Consider the following 17,268-nt stretch of genomic DNA (forward strand, 5'->3'; position numbering starts at 1 on the left):
CTGTGAAAACAATATTTGAAGGATAATACTTATTTACAGAATGCATGTTCAAGTAATTGAACCTATTAAATGCTAGTATTACATTTATTATCAGTTGATATCTCCTCTCTATCAGTTGCATCCCCTCCCAATACCTGCCCTTCTCATTCACATGGAACCACTGATGTCAGGGAAGTTAGAAATAAAACTTGTTCCCATACACAGAATATCTGGAATTCTCCCCAAAAAGTAGCTCTCATCTCCTTTCTGTATGTTTTCAATACACAGTATTGTGTACAGTAGCGCTCTGAAGTAGATTTGGGGCCTATTCTGCAGAACAGTATGCATCCATGGAGAAACTGCTCTGCTTTCCTAGGAGGTAGGACACACCCTCATTAGCAAATCACGGACCACGCTGAGTGTTAGAACAATCCCATGAGGAAAAAATCCCTATTTTTTCACTTTTCCTGGGTGTACTACCAACTTATTTCTCAACAAAGGCTTCTAATTTTAAGTTCTAGCGCATGCATGTATATTTAGATGTTTATTTAAATCCCTTCACTATAATTTCTGCATTTCTTATATTTGGCCCCTACATTACTGCTCTGTCTTTCTCTCCTGAAGTTAAAAGTTCATTTGTTGACAATAGAGTTAAAAAAAAAAAAAAGAAGAAGAAAAAGAAAGGAATTTTTGAGAAATGACATGATTCAGTTTATAATGGTTAAACAGGCTAGTGGTACACTCTTTTTCTCCACATATCCTTTTGAGAACAGAATTAAGAGAGTCTCAGGATATAGGTATTTTGCTTTTGCAAAATACTTTGTTCCACCTCTTTTATCTATATATGAAATTGGCTGTACAGTTACAGGTGATGAAATGGTGCTATTACTGTATTTGTGTAGCACAGCTCTGCTTAGCAGGCCCGGCTGTGATCAGATGGGGGTCCTGCTGACAAGATACACACACCGCTAAGGCGGCACAGTCCCTGCTTTGGTAACCTGCATTGGGTAACTGTAACATGGCTATGGCAGTTACAAGCTATTTCTCAAGTATTGCTGTTTTCAGCCTCCCCTATGCATGCCAAAAGAGGAGACTTAGGAGAAATTTGAGGAGTGGAATGATACTGCCATTTTGGGGAAAACTATTAATAACCACTGAAGAAGCAGCTTTGGAGACTTCATTGTTGTGACAGACTATCATCTCCTATGCATAAACGCAGCATGGGAAAAATCACAGGGGTGTTTAACATAATACTGGTTAAAAGTGCTCAAAGGAGGTTAGATGGGCAGAATAGAGTTGGGTTGATGGCTGGATGCAGAGTGTAAATGGCACTACTCAAGTCTTAACTTTTAGTCACAAGCATCAGCCAAAGGATTAAAGAGGGAAGGGACATAGCTGGAAGAGTGGTGATCTTTGGGTGATCTTTGCAGCACAGATTTCAATGGATGGGGGGATTTTTTCAAGGCTAGAGAGGAACAGTCTTACCATGACATTTTCAATATTTTCAATGATAGTTTTCAATATGCAAACAGAGGACGAAAGGTGATTCTTTGAGATGGTGCGTGAAGAGGAAAAGTTGATATTGGACCTACAGGGTGGAACTAATGAGAGGGACAAATGACAGATTATAGTTATAGATCACAAACTAAATAGATGGTGTGTTCCTCTGTGCCCATCTGGAAGTGATGGGAACATCATTTTTTTTTTTTATTTGCATGCTGATCGCCCTCTTAACAACACAGGATAATGCAGCGTCAGAACAACTGGTTTAGTTCTGAGATAACATTACTTTGAGATAACATTATCCACATCGTCTTCGGAAACCTGTAGAGCCCAGATGTTTGAAAGTAAAAAGACAAGGCCAGATGATTGCTTCCTTAAATCTAGAAACCAGTTTGCCTGGTTAGCCTGCTTTTTCCTTGCATTTTTTCTTTTTTACTTTTACATTGTATGGTGACTCTTCTAATTATTAACTTTTTGCAATACTTCTCTGTATAAAAATAGTTAGGGGGGACACCTCATTATTACAACTTGGTTTTTAAAGAAAGGGAAAATATAATATGATGGGAGATGGAAGTGTTAAATAGTATTCTGAAAATTGCCATTTTTGGCTAAGCTAAGTGCCTCAGCTTGATTTGGAAAAGATTAGAAGCTGAAGAAAAGTCTGTTTGAAGCAGAATAGGAAATTTTAAAGAGGATACTATATCCAAAGTTCTTGATGTTTCTGCAGAGTACCCTAAAAGAGACAACATGGTGGTCCTGGAGAGGATTCAATACAGCTGGCAAACTTTATGCTTCCAAAGTCATGAAGCCTATTTTAGAACATTCTCTGACCTGTAACATGAAGGCATTTCTGCCCTTCCTCTCCTACCAAGATCTGTTGGCAGTAATTGTTGCTCTTCTCAGTCCAGTACACAATACAGATGGACAAAAGTGGCTCTGATCCAAGAGTAGCTCTGAGATCCCAACCATAACATCCCCCCAGGAAAACATACTTGAATAAGCTCTCTCACAGCAGGCCCTCTGCTGGCTTTGTGATTTTTTTTCCTGTGTTTGTATTAAGACTTCTTTGAAGAATTCTGTTTGGGTATTGGTAGCATAACACATCTTTAAGTGTGCAGGTGTGTGTTAATAGATTAAAATTTGCTAAGACCAGTTAAGGCTAGAAAATTTCCTGTAATGTCAACGCAATGCAATGCTTGTTCTGTGCATTCCTGATTAAGCTCTCTATATTTTATATTCATTGTCTCTCTGCTTGGGTCCAGCAGAGTGGTATGAGTAAGGGGCAGAAGGAGAGCTTGTAGAAGGCTAAGAAAACATGCAGCACTTGGGCAGTTTTGATGGAAAAGAAGAATTTTGAATGTTTCTCACAGGGCATGGTAAAGCATGACTTGTAAAGGACCTCGAGGTACACTGCTTTTGTCTTTTGAGGCCATAGTTTTTGTGTTATGGATGACGACGTTATCACATAGGTCGTCTTAATTTCCAGATTTATTGTCATTGCTAAAAAATACCTGGATGCAGGGATATGATAACATATCTATACCATTATATACATACATATATATATACACACCCCCACACACCCACACACCATTAGTATACCATTAGTATACCTATACCATTATAATATATGTATATTATACCATTAGTAGACTATACCATTATACCAATAGTAGAGCTGGACAGGGATAGGAATATATAATTGTTCGAAATTCTTTCTCCAACTATAAAATGGTATTCCCTAAAGCAGCTGCAAATTGTTTCAAACTGGGTTAGAAAGTTTCTTTGCCTGTATTTATTATTGTTTTCTATTAGATTGAACAGATAGGGGAAGATAATTCTGCTCTAGTAGACTGTATTTAAAAAAAAACAGTATGTCAAACTAAAATATGTATTGATGCAAAAGTGTGCTTGAGGGAAAAGGCAAATTTGGGATTCCTTTTAATGCTCCTTCGCTATTAATCAGTTTCCTCTATTGCTGCCTAGGAGGGCCTACGTTGGATTCATCAGACAGTGTACGGCCTTGCAGCATTCTGGGTTTTATCTTGTTTTTCAGCAGTGTGTTTGACAACTTTCCTTAGACGAATGACATGGACAGTGGAAGCATTTTCCAATTGTCCTCTAACGTGTAAAGATAGTTCTTGATTCCAGTGCAAAGCACTGTGATACATACTGTGTCAGTCTGGGGCCTCTCAGGGCTAAAATCTGTGGATCAGCATTAGCTTAGACACAAGCCCCATAAGGGCTGAGCTATACTGAAAGCAGACAAAAGCCAACAGAATTTTTATGTCCTTTATTCCAGTGGAAACTCTTTTTAAGTTAGTAAACATTCCTCTGCACTATTTTCAAACCAAGAGCCCTTTCTGATGATACTGCTTCAAGAAATTGAATTAACTGGTACATACAAACAAAAGTAAGTTGGATTCATTTACTTTGACTTGAGCTGACAAACGCAGATGGCAAACAATGTAGAACAATTGATGAAAAGTAATTTAGGGAGGCACTTTTGTAAGCAGATGGAAGCCCCTTTTGATCCTTGCAACTGGAAAGGACACTTACTTCAAATCAAACTTCAACCACTATTCAGAGAAACTCCATTAGGGCCCAGGACTCCCATATGCATCACTGTACTACCACTTAAACCTGTGTCTAAACCTTTTCTCAAGTGCAGGGTGATCCATCATCCTCACTGGTAACATGTAAGCCCTCAAGCACAAACTTAGCTTAAGCTCTGTAACACACTGGGAGAAAGGTAGACTCAGCACTTAAATGTTCAAATTAAGAAGTAAATGTTTTTTATGATCTGCACTGAACAACTTAATCATACTTGCATAACGAAGAAGGTTTTTAACACCTTCTTTCTATGTAGTGTAAGAAGGAATGGTTTAAATATTCAAGCACCTTGGGAAACAAGTAGTTGCAATCTTGGTTGAACGGACATGGACTGTTAGCAGCCATAAAGTGAAAAATTCCGCATTTATAAAATATCTCATGGTCTCTTAATTCAGATACAGTGTACTGAATGGCATTGCACTAGTGCAGAATTTGACTAACTGCGTAAGCAAGCTGCAAATGACATTAAAATATACAGGTGTTGTATCAGCTCTTCAAACTTCTTTTCAGTTTTTATATATTGTAATAGCTCCATCTGGATCCCATAGCCACTATTATTGTTATAAATGTTATTGTTCTTTTTGTCTCTGCCTGCTGTTTGCATTTGCAAGCTGCTTACAAGCATCCTAGAAGCAACACCCGAACCTTTCTCCAGAGTCCTAAACTTGATACTGTACATGTGAAAAATGCAGGAAAAGCACATTTTCTGAAAATTTCCTTGCTAAATGTGTTATGGTACAAATTAATGTGGTATGGTACAGATTAAAATAAATGCTGCATGCCCTGATTTCCACATGATGTTTCTGGTAATACATTTCAATGGACGGGCAAATGTGTCTGCTGATTTCTCCAGTTCTGTCCCATCTATGTATCTATGCTATATGATAGACTTCTAAAAGCTTGATTTGGCTTATAGTTAAAAAATAATATAGCTGCTGCTTCTTCAGAGTCTTTGTTGATATTCTTAAAGTAATAGTGACCATATTGCAGAACAAATTGTCAATATTATTGTAAGTCTTCTTAGCATCGTTAAGTATAGTTTATGCTGTAAGCTAACTTCATAAATGTTACTGTGATTTTGTGGACTACTTTAAAAGGTCAACTTTCCAATCTCCAGTGGGATTCATAAGACAGTGTTTTCCAAGGTTAATTTACAATCATGTCTGAAGTTGGAAAATCATTTAGCTTTGCAGTGCAATTTTTCTTTTGTTCCAACAGATTTTTTTAAGTATGGTATTTACTAATTGAGGGAACCACTTGGCAAAATTAAGGTTGTAATACTGAATTCACTGCTGCCAGCTTTCAAAATAAGGCTGACAGATGGTAAAGACATTTTGTGCTGAACATCCATTAAATTCAACTGGAAGTTGAGAGCCTTATTCTCTTAGTATCTTTAGAAATCCAATACAAACACCTCCCTGTGTATTAGGCATTCAGTAATGACCTTAGGTGTCGGGACCTCAATTCAGGCTTAAAAATGTACTGTGGGAGCCACATGTTCCCAAGTCAGCATTTTGTCTCAAACTTCCATGCCATTATTCTTAAAATATTCAATAAAACTATGTCACAGATGGTAGATCTTATTAACATAAAACTCTTCGGTTCACATTCTTGTCTCAACATATTCTGTTATGCTGGCAAAAAATAGTGTGATGAGGATATGAAACAGTCTTTATGTGTACATTCTCAGTTCCTGAAGTTTCCCACTATGGAAGTGAGGAAACTCTACATCTTCCAATTTTGAGTGATTAAATAGTGGTCTGCATTCTGCACATTGAATGCTCAGTGAAACACACACGAAGCATTTCAGTTCATCGACTCCCTTAAGTTCTGAAACCTCATACGTCAAAATAAGCTCCTCTGCAATGCACTGGTGAGATGAGTTTTTTTGTTCCTTTCTCACATGTGCTAATTGCAGCCAGCTGTTAAATGTCTAGTTTTAGTGGTATCTGTAGGACACTATCTATAAAAAAAAGAAAAGAAAAACACACACAAAAACTGCACTCATTTATGCAAGTGAGAACCGAAGCACTGCATCAATCACAACCGTTCTCTGGATATGGCATTCTCCCTATAGGAAGGCAAAAGATATTAACTGAAGACCATCATGTGTCAATTAAAAACACTTCATACTTTCAGTGAAAGTAGAGTTTTTTCACAAATATTCTGCAAAGAGAAAAAGAAATTAATATAATGAGCATGCTATTAGGATGAATTCCCTGAGCCTGTACTTCACTCTGCACCTCTGCTAACCATTACTTATGTATTATGCTAGCATTATGTATGTATTACACTATTCAAAAACCATCATCAAGACTCAGATCCCATTTTGGCAAATACTGTATAAAAAATGGGCTTTACAAATTAATTAGAAAATGCTTAACTCTATTAATTTCCTTTCAAGAAGCAGTTTGAGTGACATTGTGCACAGCATGCCTTAAACATATTGCTGCCATTGGAAGAAAGGAACATCAAGCTTCTGTATCAGCATATGCCTGTAATTTATCAGTAGATGATCTTTCTTACAGGTGAAGGAGGCCATGCAGAGAATCCATGACCGAGGAAATATCGGAAAACTAATTCTGGATGTGGAGAAAGCACCCACTCCCCTGGTGAGTGCAAACCACTACATACACGGCATGTAATCACACAAGTTAATGCATGTTAATGACCTGCAGAGAAATGTCCCTTAAAACTTTTTTTGCAGTTTTCTTCTAAATCTATAGCACCTAAATAGCACCAGTAATCATAATTTATACTTTTAGCCTAGGGTGAAATATAGATTATGTCCCAGCAGTTAATTTTCTATGCAGAATGGCCATCTGCCTCTCCAAAAATGTGTCTGTAAGTCTTACTGGATTTCTGTGATCACCGTAAAACTGCAGATCTATTTCTGTCCCTGTGATGGAAGACAAATAGATGTTTCATGTAATACAAAGTTCCTGCATTAATAAGGATAAGGGAGTGGACTGAATAGAAAAAGACACCATCAGTATGACTTCAGCATACCAGCAAAGAAATGCTTTCTGATTGCCGTGCAAAAGTCAGGATACACTTTTGGTAGGGATTTCTTTTACTTCTGTTATGATATATGAATACACCTAAATACTTCCGCCTGGAAATGTTCTGAAGGAAGATAGTTGTGATGGAGGTCTGTGCTCCCCTGGATTTGGAGCACTTACCATGCTAGTGAAACATTATAGAGTGGTAGTAAATGGAAGACGGAGGCTCACACCTAAACCTTGGCTGATTATATGGGAAAGAACAGTAAAAAAGACGATGAAAAGCTGACAAGATGGACACTGAAGTATGAAGTTTGCTTTCAGACCTGAAATAGCTCCTGTTTTGAAGGATTAGAAAAGAATTTCGAGCTGCAGTTAAGCTTTTACTCTAAAATTGGTCTCAAATCACTTACTTAGAAAATTCCTGCAAGGAAAAGTAAAGCTTTTGGGACCCCACACATGGAAACTGGGCATTATTTTGTACCTGAATTGCATCTCAAAACTGTAAAGCAGAATCCCTAACACAGAATTAATACATTTACTTCATCTGTTCTCTTGATAGTGTACATTCACAGTAGCCATTAGTTAGAAGGTGAGAACAATTCTGTTATACTTTCATAAAAAAAGTTCATTCAAAAATATGGGTAGTTCCAGAACATTGCTTTTCTCCATTAAAATTGGGCTGTGCTTGAACTCTTTATTTTTATTTTCAGCAGAGGCTAGCAGTAATCAAACAAGGAAGGCGCAATTTCACTGCATTTCTCTTTAAAAAAGTGAATGGATCCCTTGTTATGTTGGTTTTGAGATAGCTATAGACTAATAAAAGAATCTTCTTGTGTCCTGAGAGAGGTACTGTTGGCATAGAGGAAAATTCAGTCTTGTTAATCTATGCAGTTAAGCACTGTCACTTGTCCAGTTAACCAGACTCTTGTTGTGCCTCCGGAGACAGGTCAAACTGACAAGGTGAAGTATAGGGGGGTCTGGCACCTTTACACAGTTTGTAATAAAGATTCCCATGTGAAAAAACATGATGTGTTCCTAAAATGCTGTCAGGAATTACCAATTTCTCCAGTTGCTACTAGCTGTACAGGCATCTTCAGTGACATATGGTAATGCAGTTTCTCCCCACTCCTGCATTATCCAAGATTTGCACTCTGGTTATGCTCATCTGGTCACAGGTATACTCTACCAACATTTACATATCCACTGCTTTATAAAGGTTTCCAATTCATTTTTTTTTATAAAAAACAGCTGCTCTTTGAGCTTTGATGACACTATGCCGCATGTGGGACCATATCCCATCCATTAGCATGCATTAAAGAATCATTTTATCTGTTTTCTGGAAGAGAAGATACAGAAGGATTCATAAACGAGAGGGCTCACACATACTGTGAATTTCCTACACAGTTGTGTTTCCTATCTGAGAGCCTTAATATCATTTTGCTACAAACACACGCAAGACTCCACTTGTGCAACTGTCCTGCAGAGCAGCTTTCTGTTACGTAATTCAGCTGTAATCCTTGAGAGAAGAGCTTACGATTTTAGCTGAAAGTGGTATAGAGCCAACAATTTTTTATGCAAACAGAATGTGTATTTTCATGTTAAAACCATGTCTGCTTTCATTTTTAAAATCACTTTATCAGAAGCATCAAATTGAAATAAAAATATATAAGAACGATGTGATAGGCACTTTAATTTCCTTCATTTTTCATCCTACAGATGGCCAATGACAGCACAGAGACAAGTGAGGCTGGGGAAGAGGAAGAAGACCATGAAGGGGACAATGAGAATAAAGAGCGCATGCCATTCATCCAGTAACAGCCAGAGGTGGCGGAAGAAAAGCAGAAGGATTGATCAAGTAGAAGGCAACAAGACTGCGAAATCTATTCTGTGCATCAGTGAACAAATGCTGTAGTACAGTGTGTGTTGTATTTGTCTGCAGTCAGCTGAGCTATGAGCTGTTGATCATTGTTGTTTTGAACTCAAGTGCCATTCTCATCCAGTGCAGTATTATGACATTCCTGTGTGATACCCAGTTTCCCTGTAGGAGTCCCATGGATTTTTCTGTTCCAATTTAAAAGCCTTATTAACTTACTGTGTAATTTTAGATGGGCATCTTTCTCATGCAAATTCCAACATTTTGCATAAAGTTACTTGGGTGGGGGTAGGGGGTGGGGTTGCGAGTTGAAAATGATGACAGCAACAAAAAGAATTCCCCATTCGGCGCCTGGCAGATTCTAGTAACTGCAGGGAGGATTTTAAGTTTGGATTTTCAGTGTTAACATAGTTTTCCTTTTATGAACCACAGATAAAAGTTGCAAAGAAGATGAGTTTATATTCTTCCATCATGCTTCCTCATCTTATAAACAATCCTATCTTCATTTTCAAAAATACCTCATTTGTAGCTGCAGAGTCTGAAATTGTGCAAGAAACTGTTAACTGAGGGACTTTGATTAGTACTGTATAATCACACTAGTCATCAGCACTCGTAATTAAACACATTCATTCAAAGTGCTAACTGTCATGATTCCCTGTTGATCTTCTGAGCTATCACCCCCTATGCTACAGGCAAAGAAAAGTCAGTGAATCACTTTTTTAGACCCAGAACTTTAATTGCCTGTAACCATTAGCATTGTTACTGACAAATCAACACCATCTTCTGCTAAGGACACATTTGAGTCAGCTGTGTCTGTAATCCAAAACAATTGTAAATTCAGTGATTTTTAAATCCTATCAGCAAGAATCACTCTTTGGTATGTGGAAAGAAATTATTTTGTAGGTGGAGTTTACTGCTCTGAAATCACTATTGGATTGATCAACTATCAAGCTAGAGCTGAATTCCTACAGCAGTTAACCCTTTTAAAAATTATTTTTAGGCCTTAATCCCATCAGAAATGATGCATGGGCATAGCTTTATCTAGGTGAATAGTTCTACAAAAAGCTCTGCTCTCATATGCACAGTTTTACATACGTGATTATCTGCAGGATCAAGCATTCAAAGACCAGCTAGACTATCTACCTCCCACTAACAGAAACTGTATCTAAACATGACAAGAAAAAAAAAAATTTTCCTTACCTTTCACCTACCCAAGTAGCAGCTACTCAGGTCCTCAATGGTCTTGTTAAAATAATTATTTTAAAATGAGTGCAACCATCTACAGTAGAAGCACTAAAGGAACATCAGAGACCTTGTATAATGTCATATATCTTTGAACTAATATATTTTTTGCAAAAGAAAGTATTTCCCCAGGCACGCCCTGTTGTTCACCTAAATCTATGAGTATCATGTAGCAATAGAAGTTGAAAAATAATATAGAAAAGTGGGGAGGGAGAGTTTCTCAGGCTTCTCTTGATGCGAAAGGAATGGTGGATCCAGATGACTTTTATGTGTGGTTTTAGAGGATTCTCTCTTGTTTTTTCTGTTTGTTTAATCTTTGTTGCCTGAGTATTAATGTCCATCTCTTTACACTGTGCTCATGAAGTTGCTGTTCTAATACTAGTTAATTGTGTAGAATGTTCATTCTGAATGAATTTCCATTGGGTTAAACAATTCAAAAATAATGAAAATCAGTAACTGTTGAGAAAAATGCCAAAAAAAGCTTTTGTTGAAATATTTGTTAAAACAGAACTTCAGTTTTCTCAAGATATTGATGCAGAACTTCATTATAGTTGATTTTCTTTTCATGCTGGACTTACTATACTTCCAGTGTCGTATCAGGCCCAAACAGGGACTCTGTCCACAGAAAACAATATATTCGGTGAGTTTTCTGTGTATTGTGATTGGCAGTTAGGTCTTTAAAAGCAAGACCGTTAAGTTTTCACCACTCATAAGCTGACAGCAGTAGGAGATGTGCCCAATTTTGTTTTGCAGTTAGTGTAACAATGTTGTCCTGCAACAAACCTTAACATAACTAGGAATTTTGATTTGATGCCAAAATGAGCAATACTGCTGGTAACCTTCAAGCTGGCAGTAAAGTGGCATTCTCAAGGCCTTAAATTAGTAAAGCAAGCAGAGCAACAAATCAGTTCTTCTGTTAAAAACCGCAGTATGGGTGGCCCTAAATTTTTCTTCAGGACAAATACGGATGGGTGATCTTGGTCATGGCCACAGACACCATAGGGACAACAATCCAATGAAATCATTTTGGCGAGTTTTTTCTGGTTTTGTTAGCAAGGCAAAAATACTCTTCATGCTATTTCATAACAATGTTAGGGCCATTTTCTAATCAGCAGAACATCAGTGCAGAGACTTGAGGTAACTGCAGTGAGTACAGCGGAGTACTTCTGGATCTACCTAATTACGACACAGATTAGAATTGCAATCACTAAGCTGAATTCTGCTCAGTTTTACAGTATTAACATGGCATACATGAAGGTTACTCCTGAAATGAATGGAAAATTTTCAGGTATCTGTAATGGAAGCAGGATTTATGTTAGCAGAGTTTGGCCCACAAGCCCTAAAGACTTTTCAGAATACCACGGACAGTAATATCACTTACATTTGAAGTGGTAGAGGGCATGCTATACAAAATGATGATGGTGAGATTGTTATTACTGAACAGGTCTTATTGCAGTAGAAATGAAGGTTTGCTTTTACCACTTACTAACACTGTTGTTTAACCAGCTCTTAGACAATTGGTTAGTTTCTTCAAGTGCAACAAATTATTTCTCAATTTGCCTTAAAGGAACTGTGAAAGTATTTCTTTAACTTAAGCCTGATTAAGTGAACTGAAACACTGTTTAATTGTATTTGTTGCTTTAGAGCTTTTGTTATATTGTGCCTACAAAGCAAATTATGTTTACATAAAAATATAAATAAAATATTGAGCATAGCATTATCCTTGGCTTACACGTTTCATTCTAGTATGATGTTCGCATTAGTGGACAGACTTGGAATTGGTTAAGACAAAAATTTGAAGGCTTCATTTTCCATTTTTGTCACGGAGGGATACAGAAATAACTTTTTTTTATTATGGAGTACATTGGGATTATTGAAATGGCTGAATAGGCTCTTTTACAGAACTTTAACAATTTAGATATAAAATGTTAAATGTTATAATTCTGTTTTAAAAGATACCATTTTAATGATCTAAGAAAATTCAAAACATTATGTAAGCACAATTTGTGAAGTGTTTAAGGAAGTTTATTTTCATATGCATTAACACCGGTTTCCAGAATTTTAGCACTGGGAGCCCGACACATAAGTTATCCTCACAGAGAAGGTTCCTTCCAGAAATGAAGATACCCTAAGGGAATAACCTCAAAACGGAATCCAAAACAACCACCACCAAATTAGGTAGCAGGAAGACATGGCTGACTCTGAAATCCAGCTATCCCTGGGTCTTAGACTTTCTACTTAGGGCTGCAAGGAAGTGGTTCCATTCACATGGGGTCCAGGATTACCTCTCCTGAAGGGAATTCTCACCCCTTTTCTGTCAAAGAGCTGAGCCAAACCTCACAGGTCATCTCACATTTGTCCTTGAGTATGTGGCTTTAAAGGCCTCCCTTCCGGAAAGGAAGAAATGGTTCAATAAACTTCAGTGTAATATCTAACAAAGAAGAAATGTTAGAGTTGATTCCAATTTTGCAGGACTTGTGATAAAGCCTGTTAAGTCCCTGGAAATCTTACTTAAGTAGCTAGTGGATCTGCCCTGCAATCTGAAAGCACATATGAACACTTGCTGGTTGTGAAGAGGAGTAGAGTAAATCTCTGCCCTCTGTTTTCCAATCTTATTAAGCAAATAATGATCAGTGCATCACTAATCATAGGGTCAGGATAAGGCTGGAAGCAAACAGCTATAGCCTTTTGCAAACTCTCTGTGATTACTAACAAAGCTCTGCCTTTTACCAGCTCTCCCACGGGGCCATCCATACTCGACTGTCACACAGCCTAACACACGGGGGCTGCTGCCACGCAAGCAGACGTGCAGCAGGCTGTCTTCCTGTAACGTCTGGCCAGAAGAAATGCAAAAATCATCCTAGGATACTAAGTATCCTCGGTCCTCACCTCATCCCACTTTATGCGCTTCTCCTCTCATTTTCTATGAGTTTAGTGATTAAGCTGAGTGGATTTTCCCAGAACAGATTCTTCTAGTTGTTGACGTGATGAGCAGCACACACAACAGGCTGAACACCTCCAGTTCTAGCAAATTGTGAGGGAGTTTCTGGCAACCCCTAAGTCCCTCAGTGCGGGCTCGCATTCCTCCTGGTATTAGTAATCAACCTGTTCACTACGTAAAGAGCCAAAACTATCAACAGGCTATAACTGATACCTGCAGTCCCACTAATCAAACAAGGCATCTTTTCTCCAAGTAACTTTTAACATCTAGGCTGACATCCTTAGGCAAATGTTTTCCTTTGCGAGAACAGGTTAGAGTATAAATGCAAACGCAGCTTTTCCTCCTTAGTCTGAGCTGTTGTGCTGACTGACTCCCCTCCCTTGATCCTAAGCCGTTCCTTTCACGTTTACCTGGGCTATCGCTGCCAGTCACTCCTGCAGTAAATGCTGTGGTTCTCTGAGCACTGGCTGGATGGCTGCCGTTCGCAGCGATGCTGTGCTGGGCACCCCACCACCAGGGAGTTCGGAAACTGGGAGGTGCTGCAAGAACAGTGCAGATGATGGAGCTAGAGGATGAACACATGAAGAGAAATTAATTATGCACATCTCTGCCCAAGAGCAACAAAGGAGTAGAATTTGCAGAGTTATTTGTTGATTTATTTGTATGTTTTACATATATTTACTATATGCCTGATTAATAGGTATTTTTATAGACTCTTTTAGCAGTATTCAAAGACCATATTTGTATTCTTTAAGGATGAATGAATGAAGCTCTTTGTCAGTCAAACATTCAGCATGCTCTCCACTGGTTTTCAGGGTAACCAAAGAAAAAAGCTGTTGTATACATGGATATTTTCTGCATCCAGTCTGATTCCTCCCCCTCTCATTCTTTATTAGGAAGCATTTACAAGAAGCCATGCAGGCTCCTAGCCCAGTCAGAATTCCTTCCAGCAGCAGTAACTTCACATTCTGCTAGCAAGTTTACATCCCCGGCTAAGGAGAGAGGGTTGAAAACACTTGGTCTCTCCTTAAATTTGTACAGATAAGCATGCTTTGGAGAACAGAGTGCTTTTTTGCACTGAAGTTCTCAGCTGCAAAGATACAGGTAAGAAGGCAATACCCATAGCTAAGCTGGTATTATTTGGGAGCTTCTGTTGTTTGAAGCTAGTAATGGGGGATAATAGGTCTCTTTATCTCAAGAGATGTCTGTTGCACATAAATGACAGCACATTCACTGCTTTAAAAAAAGGCTGAAGCTTGAAAATGCCAATTTACGCCCTAGGGAGACGTTAGCTAAAGCAGCCCATGCATGCACAAAGGAGAGGCAGCAGGAAGGGGAGGCTATGGGCTGGTTTGTCAAGCGTGCGGGGTTTCATCACTGCATACACAGGCTGTTACGCTGCTGCGCGGCGGCCTCCAAGGCGTTCCGGTCTTGCTCTTTTTTCCCCACATCGCTGCAAATCTGACGCACTTCAGGGCAGGCGTTCAGCTCAGAGTTCAGTTTAACTCCCCTCTCTGCACATCAAGACCTGCATGTTTACCAGGCCACAGAACAGCCAAGGGAGGCAAATGGGTGGCTGGACCACCGCTACCCACTCCAGAGAGCCAGGCTTGTAAAAAGCTGAATAAATGGGCCCCACAGGGAACACTCAAAAATGCTGCTCTTTACAGCATGGAAAGGTGCCCAACACCAACGCTGCTGCTGCTGAAGGTACACTTCTCCCTGGGGCTACTCTAACACCACCCCCATCTCCTCATCCCCTTCTCCCCAGGGTTTGACGGGTCTCATACAGTAGTCACAGCCTTTCCCTGCACGGTCCCTAGAGTGCCTGCAGTACTGGATGACCACTCCCTGGCAGCTCCTAGGAAAAAATGAATTTCCTACCCCCTGAAAAATGCCAGGTCATGTCCACCTTCATCCCCCACAGAGAGAGGCAGACAAACTCCCAGCGAACTTCACAAGGTTAGACTAACCTTTCACATGTAAGGACCTTTCTTTCCTCTCTTCCCCAGGCATTTTGGACAAGATGAAAAAAAAAGGCCAGATAAAAGTATTGTCAGCCTTCGCAGTGATTGGTATTTCTCTTAAAAACTTAAATACCTGCTGTCATATGAGATCAGCTTTCATTTAGAAAGAAACAGCCTTCACAGCTGTGAAGAATCTTTAAAATTGACTGGAAAAAAGAACCCATAAAACCTAAAAAAAAACCCAGAAAACTCTTTGGGCTTGTGACTTCTGAACCTCCATGGCATTTTAATGCTTGGCGCTGGCACCACCGAGCCTCCCAGGAGCCCCCCAGGTTGCAAGCGAGGGAGCCGGGCAGGGTGAGCCGGGCAGCTAGCCGATGCCACTGGCCCTCTGTGGGCCACCAATGTCACCTGGCAGCTGTTAAAAGAGGAAGAGGGTTAGTGCTGCCACAGGGCTACCGGGTGCTGGGGAGGGGTTGGTTGTTTTCATGGCGAGATTAGGTGGGCTTAGACCTGCCTGGAGGAGCTTTCTCTTCCTGCTTAGTGCCCACGCTGAGGTGTTACAACTAGCCTGAAAAAGCAGCTGGGCTGGGAAAAATAGCAGCAGAAGAAACTGTTCAGCTTCAAAGGCTGGGGGGAAAGAGGCGATTGCTTCTTCAGGGGCAGATCTGCTCGGAGAGCAGCAGCTGCGAAGTGCTTACGCTGCCCGTGTCCTCGGTGCCTGCAAGCTGCGCTGCCCTCCAGACGCAGGCACGCTCCCGCTTCCAGCCCCAAGGCCTGGCTGCAATCAATCAGCCCCCTGCCCCTGCAGTCCTGCTGGGAGCAGCTTCGCCTCCACACAGGCCAGAGCTGGAAACGTGCTACTTTCTGCCAGACGTTGGCTGTGTTGCTGCCAAACATCATTTTCCTGATAAGCTGCAGGTTGCAGTACAAACCATTTTGTGCTCCTCCACTGGGTGATCTTCATAAATGCATTTCCCCCACGGAGAGAGGTATGTGTCGTTACGTAGCGCAGCGGTAAACGATGCAGCATCTCAACTGTACTAGAAGAATAGCGTGAGACCGCAGATAAGCTAGATGCATTATTCCGTATAAGGATTTCTGGACTTTCCCTGAAATGGCTATCCCCGGCCTGGCCAGGTGACGAGCCAGTAACTAAACGGTATTTCCAAAGGCCTGAGTGCAGCTGGCTCAGCAGTGGCTGGCGTGTCTTCTGGTGACACAGGCACCATGTGGCCCAGGGGACACGTGAGATATGTGATGCTTTCCAGAGGCCACTAGGAAAAGACTTTCCTTTTGTTGCTAACAGAGAAGAGAGATAATGACAAATGACGTGTTTTTCTTTTCTATGTCAATTTGCTTTGCCAGATAATTATATTTTTTTCCTGATGCTTCTTCCTTGTAGTGTCTGCATTTTATACTGTATTTTCCAACAGCAAAAAAAAAAACAAGAAAAACAACAAAAAAACCCAACCAGGTCTTCTGTGACTCACCAAGTGTATTATTGGCCTTATAAAAGCATCCCACCAAGAGCGCCTTTGAGTTCTAAGGCCATTTCTATTGCAGACAGGGTAAATGAAATTAGGTGACTTGTCCAATGCCCTATTATTGCCATTTGGTTTCAGGGCTTAAAGTTCCCTGGGATTTAATTTTCCACTCACTGAAGGAATTTTCATAAGGTCAGCAGCTGAGCGGGAAGTTGTGCCTCCGTGGCTGAAAGCTGTGTCTCGAACCATTCCTGCTCAAAGCGCAGGAGGTGCACACAACCTTGTGCCGAACACCCTCAGCTGAGGCCCTGTCACCCTACATGAGTAACGGTTGCATGTACTTAAGAGACAGTAATCTAATTTTTCCTTCTTCTCTCTCATCAAACGGGACAGCTCCAGAGCCTATAAGGCTTAGTTGTGCCTTTATAAACAGCTGAGATTGGCCTTTATAATCATTTTCTACGGTCTTCCTGATCACCCTGCCCATGTACATGAGTGCTCTCCTCTGGGGGGAATTACAGACGAAGGACAAATCTGGATCCCCGAGCCCACCCAGTCTTTTCAGACGAGCACTGTTTGGATTCAGATCAGAAAGCAGATCCAGCCATCCTGGCTCGGCCTCACGTCACGGGTTGCGATGTGGCTGTTCCATCTGAGG

The 17,268-nt window shown here is 40.1% G+C and overlaps 1 protein-coding gene and 1 long non-coding RNA gene across 7 annotated transcripts in view; one reads left to right on the forward strand and one right to left on the reverse strand.

Annotated features, from left to right (window-relative positions):
* VAT1L (vesicle amine transport 1 like) overlaps positions 1 to 11,935 on the forward strand; it is a 59,885-nt gene extending 47,950 nt beyond the window's left edge. For all 5 annotated transcript variants that reach the window (XM_064519728.1, XM_064519729.1, XM_064519726.1 and 2 more), the window contains 2 exons: positions 6,624 to 6,707; positions 8,817 to 11,935. In XM_064519728.1, coding sequence (XP_064375798.1) covers positions 6,624 to 6,707; positions 8,817 to 8,915 — 183 coding nt within the window. In that variant the 3' untranslated portion in view covers positions 8,916 to 11,935. The remainder of the gene's footprint in view (positions 1 to 6,623; positions 6,708 to 8,816) is intronic.
* A 299-nt stretch (positions 11,936 to 12,234) lies between these two features.
* LOC112987637 (uncharacterized) overlaps positions 12,235 to 17,268 on the reverse strand; it is a 42,993-nt gene continuing 37,959 nt past the window's right edge. Inside the window, exons 4-5 of one of the 2 annotated variants that reach the window (XR_003260333.2) lie at positions 13,567 to 13,721; positions 12,235 to 12,646 (exon numbers count right to left, since the gene is read on the reverse strand). This is a non-coding gene — a long non-coding RNA (uncharacterized LOC112987637). Of the gene's footprint in view, positions 13,722 to 17,268 lie in introns of both variants that reach the window. The other variant, XR_010391475.1, reaches the window with a different exon arrangement.

This window comes from Dromaius novaehollandiae, chromosome 13 (genome assembly GCF_036370855.1).
Source record: "Dromaius novaehollandiae isolate bDroNov1 chromosome 13, bDroNov1.hap1, whole genome shotgun sequence".
NCBI classification, from domain to species: domain Eukaryota; kingdom Metazoa; phylum Chordata; class Aves; order Casuariiformes; family Dromaiidae; genus Dromaius; species Dromaius novaehollandiae.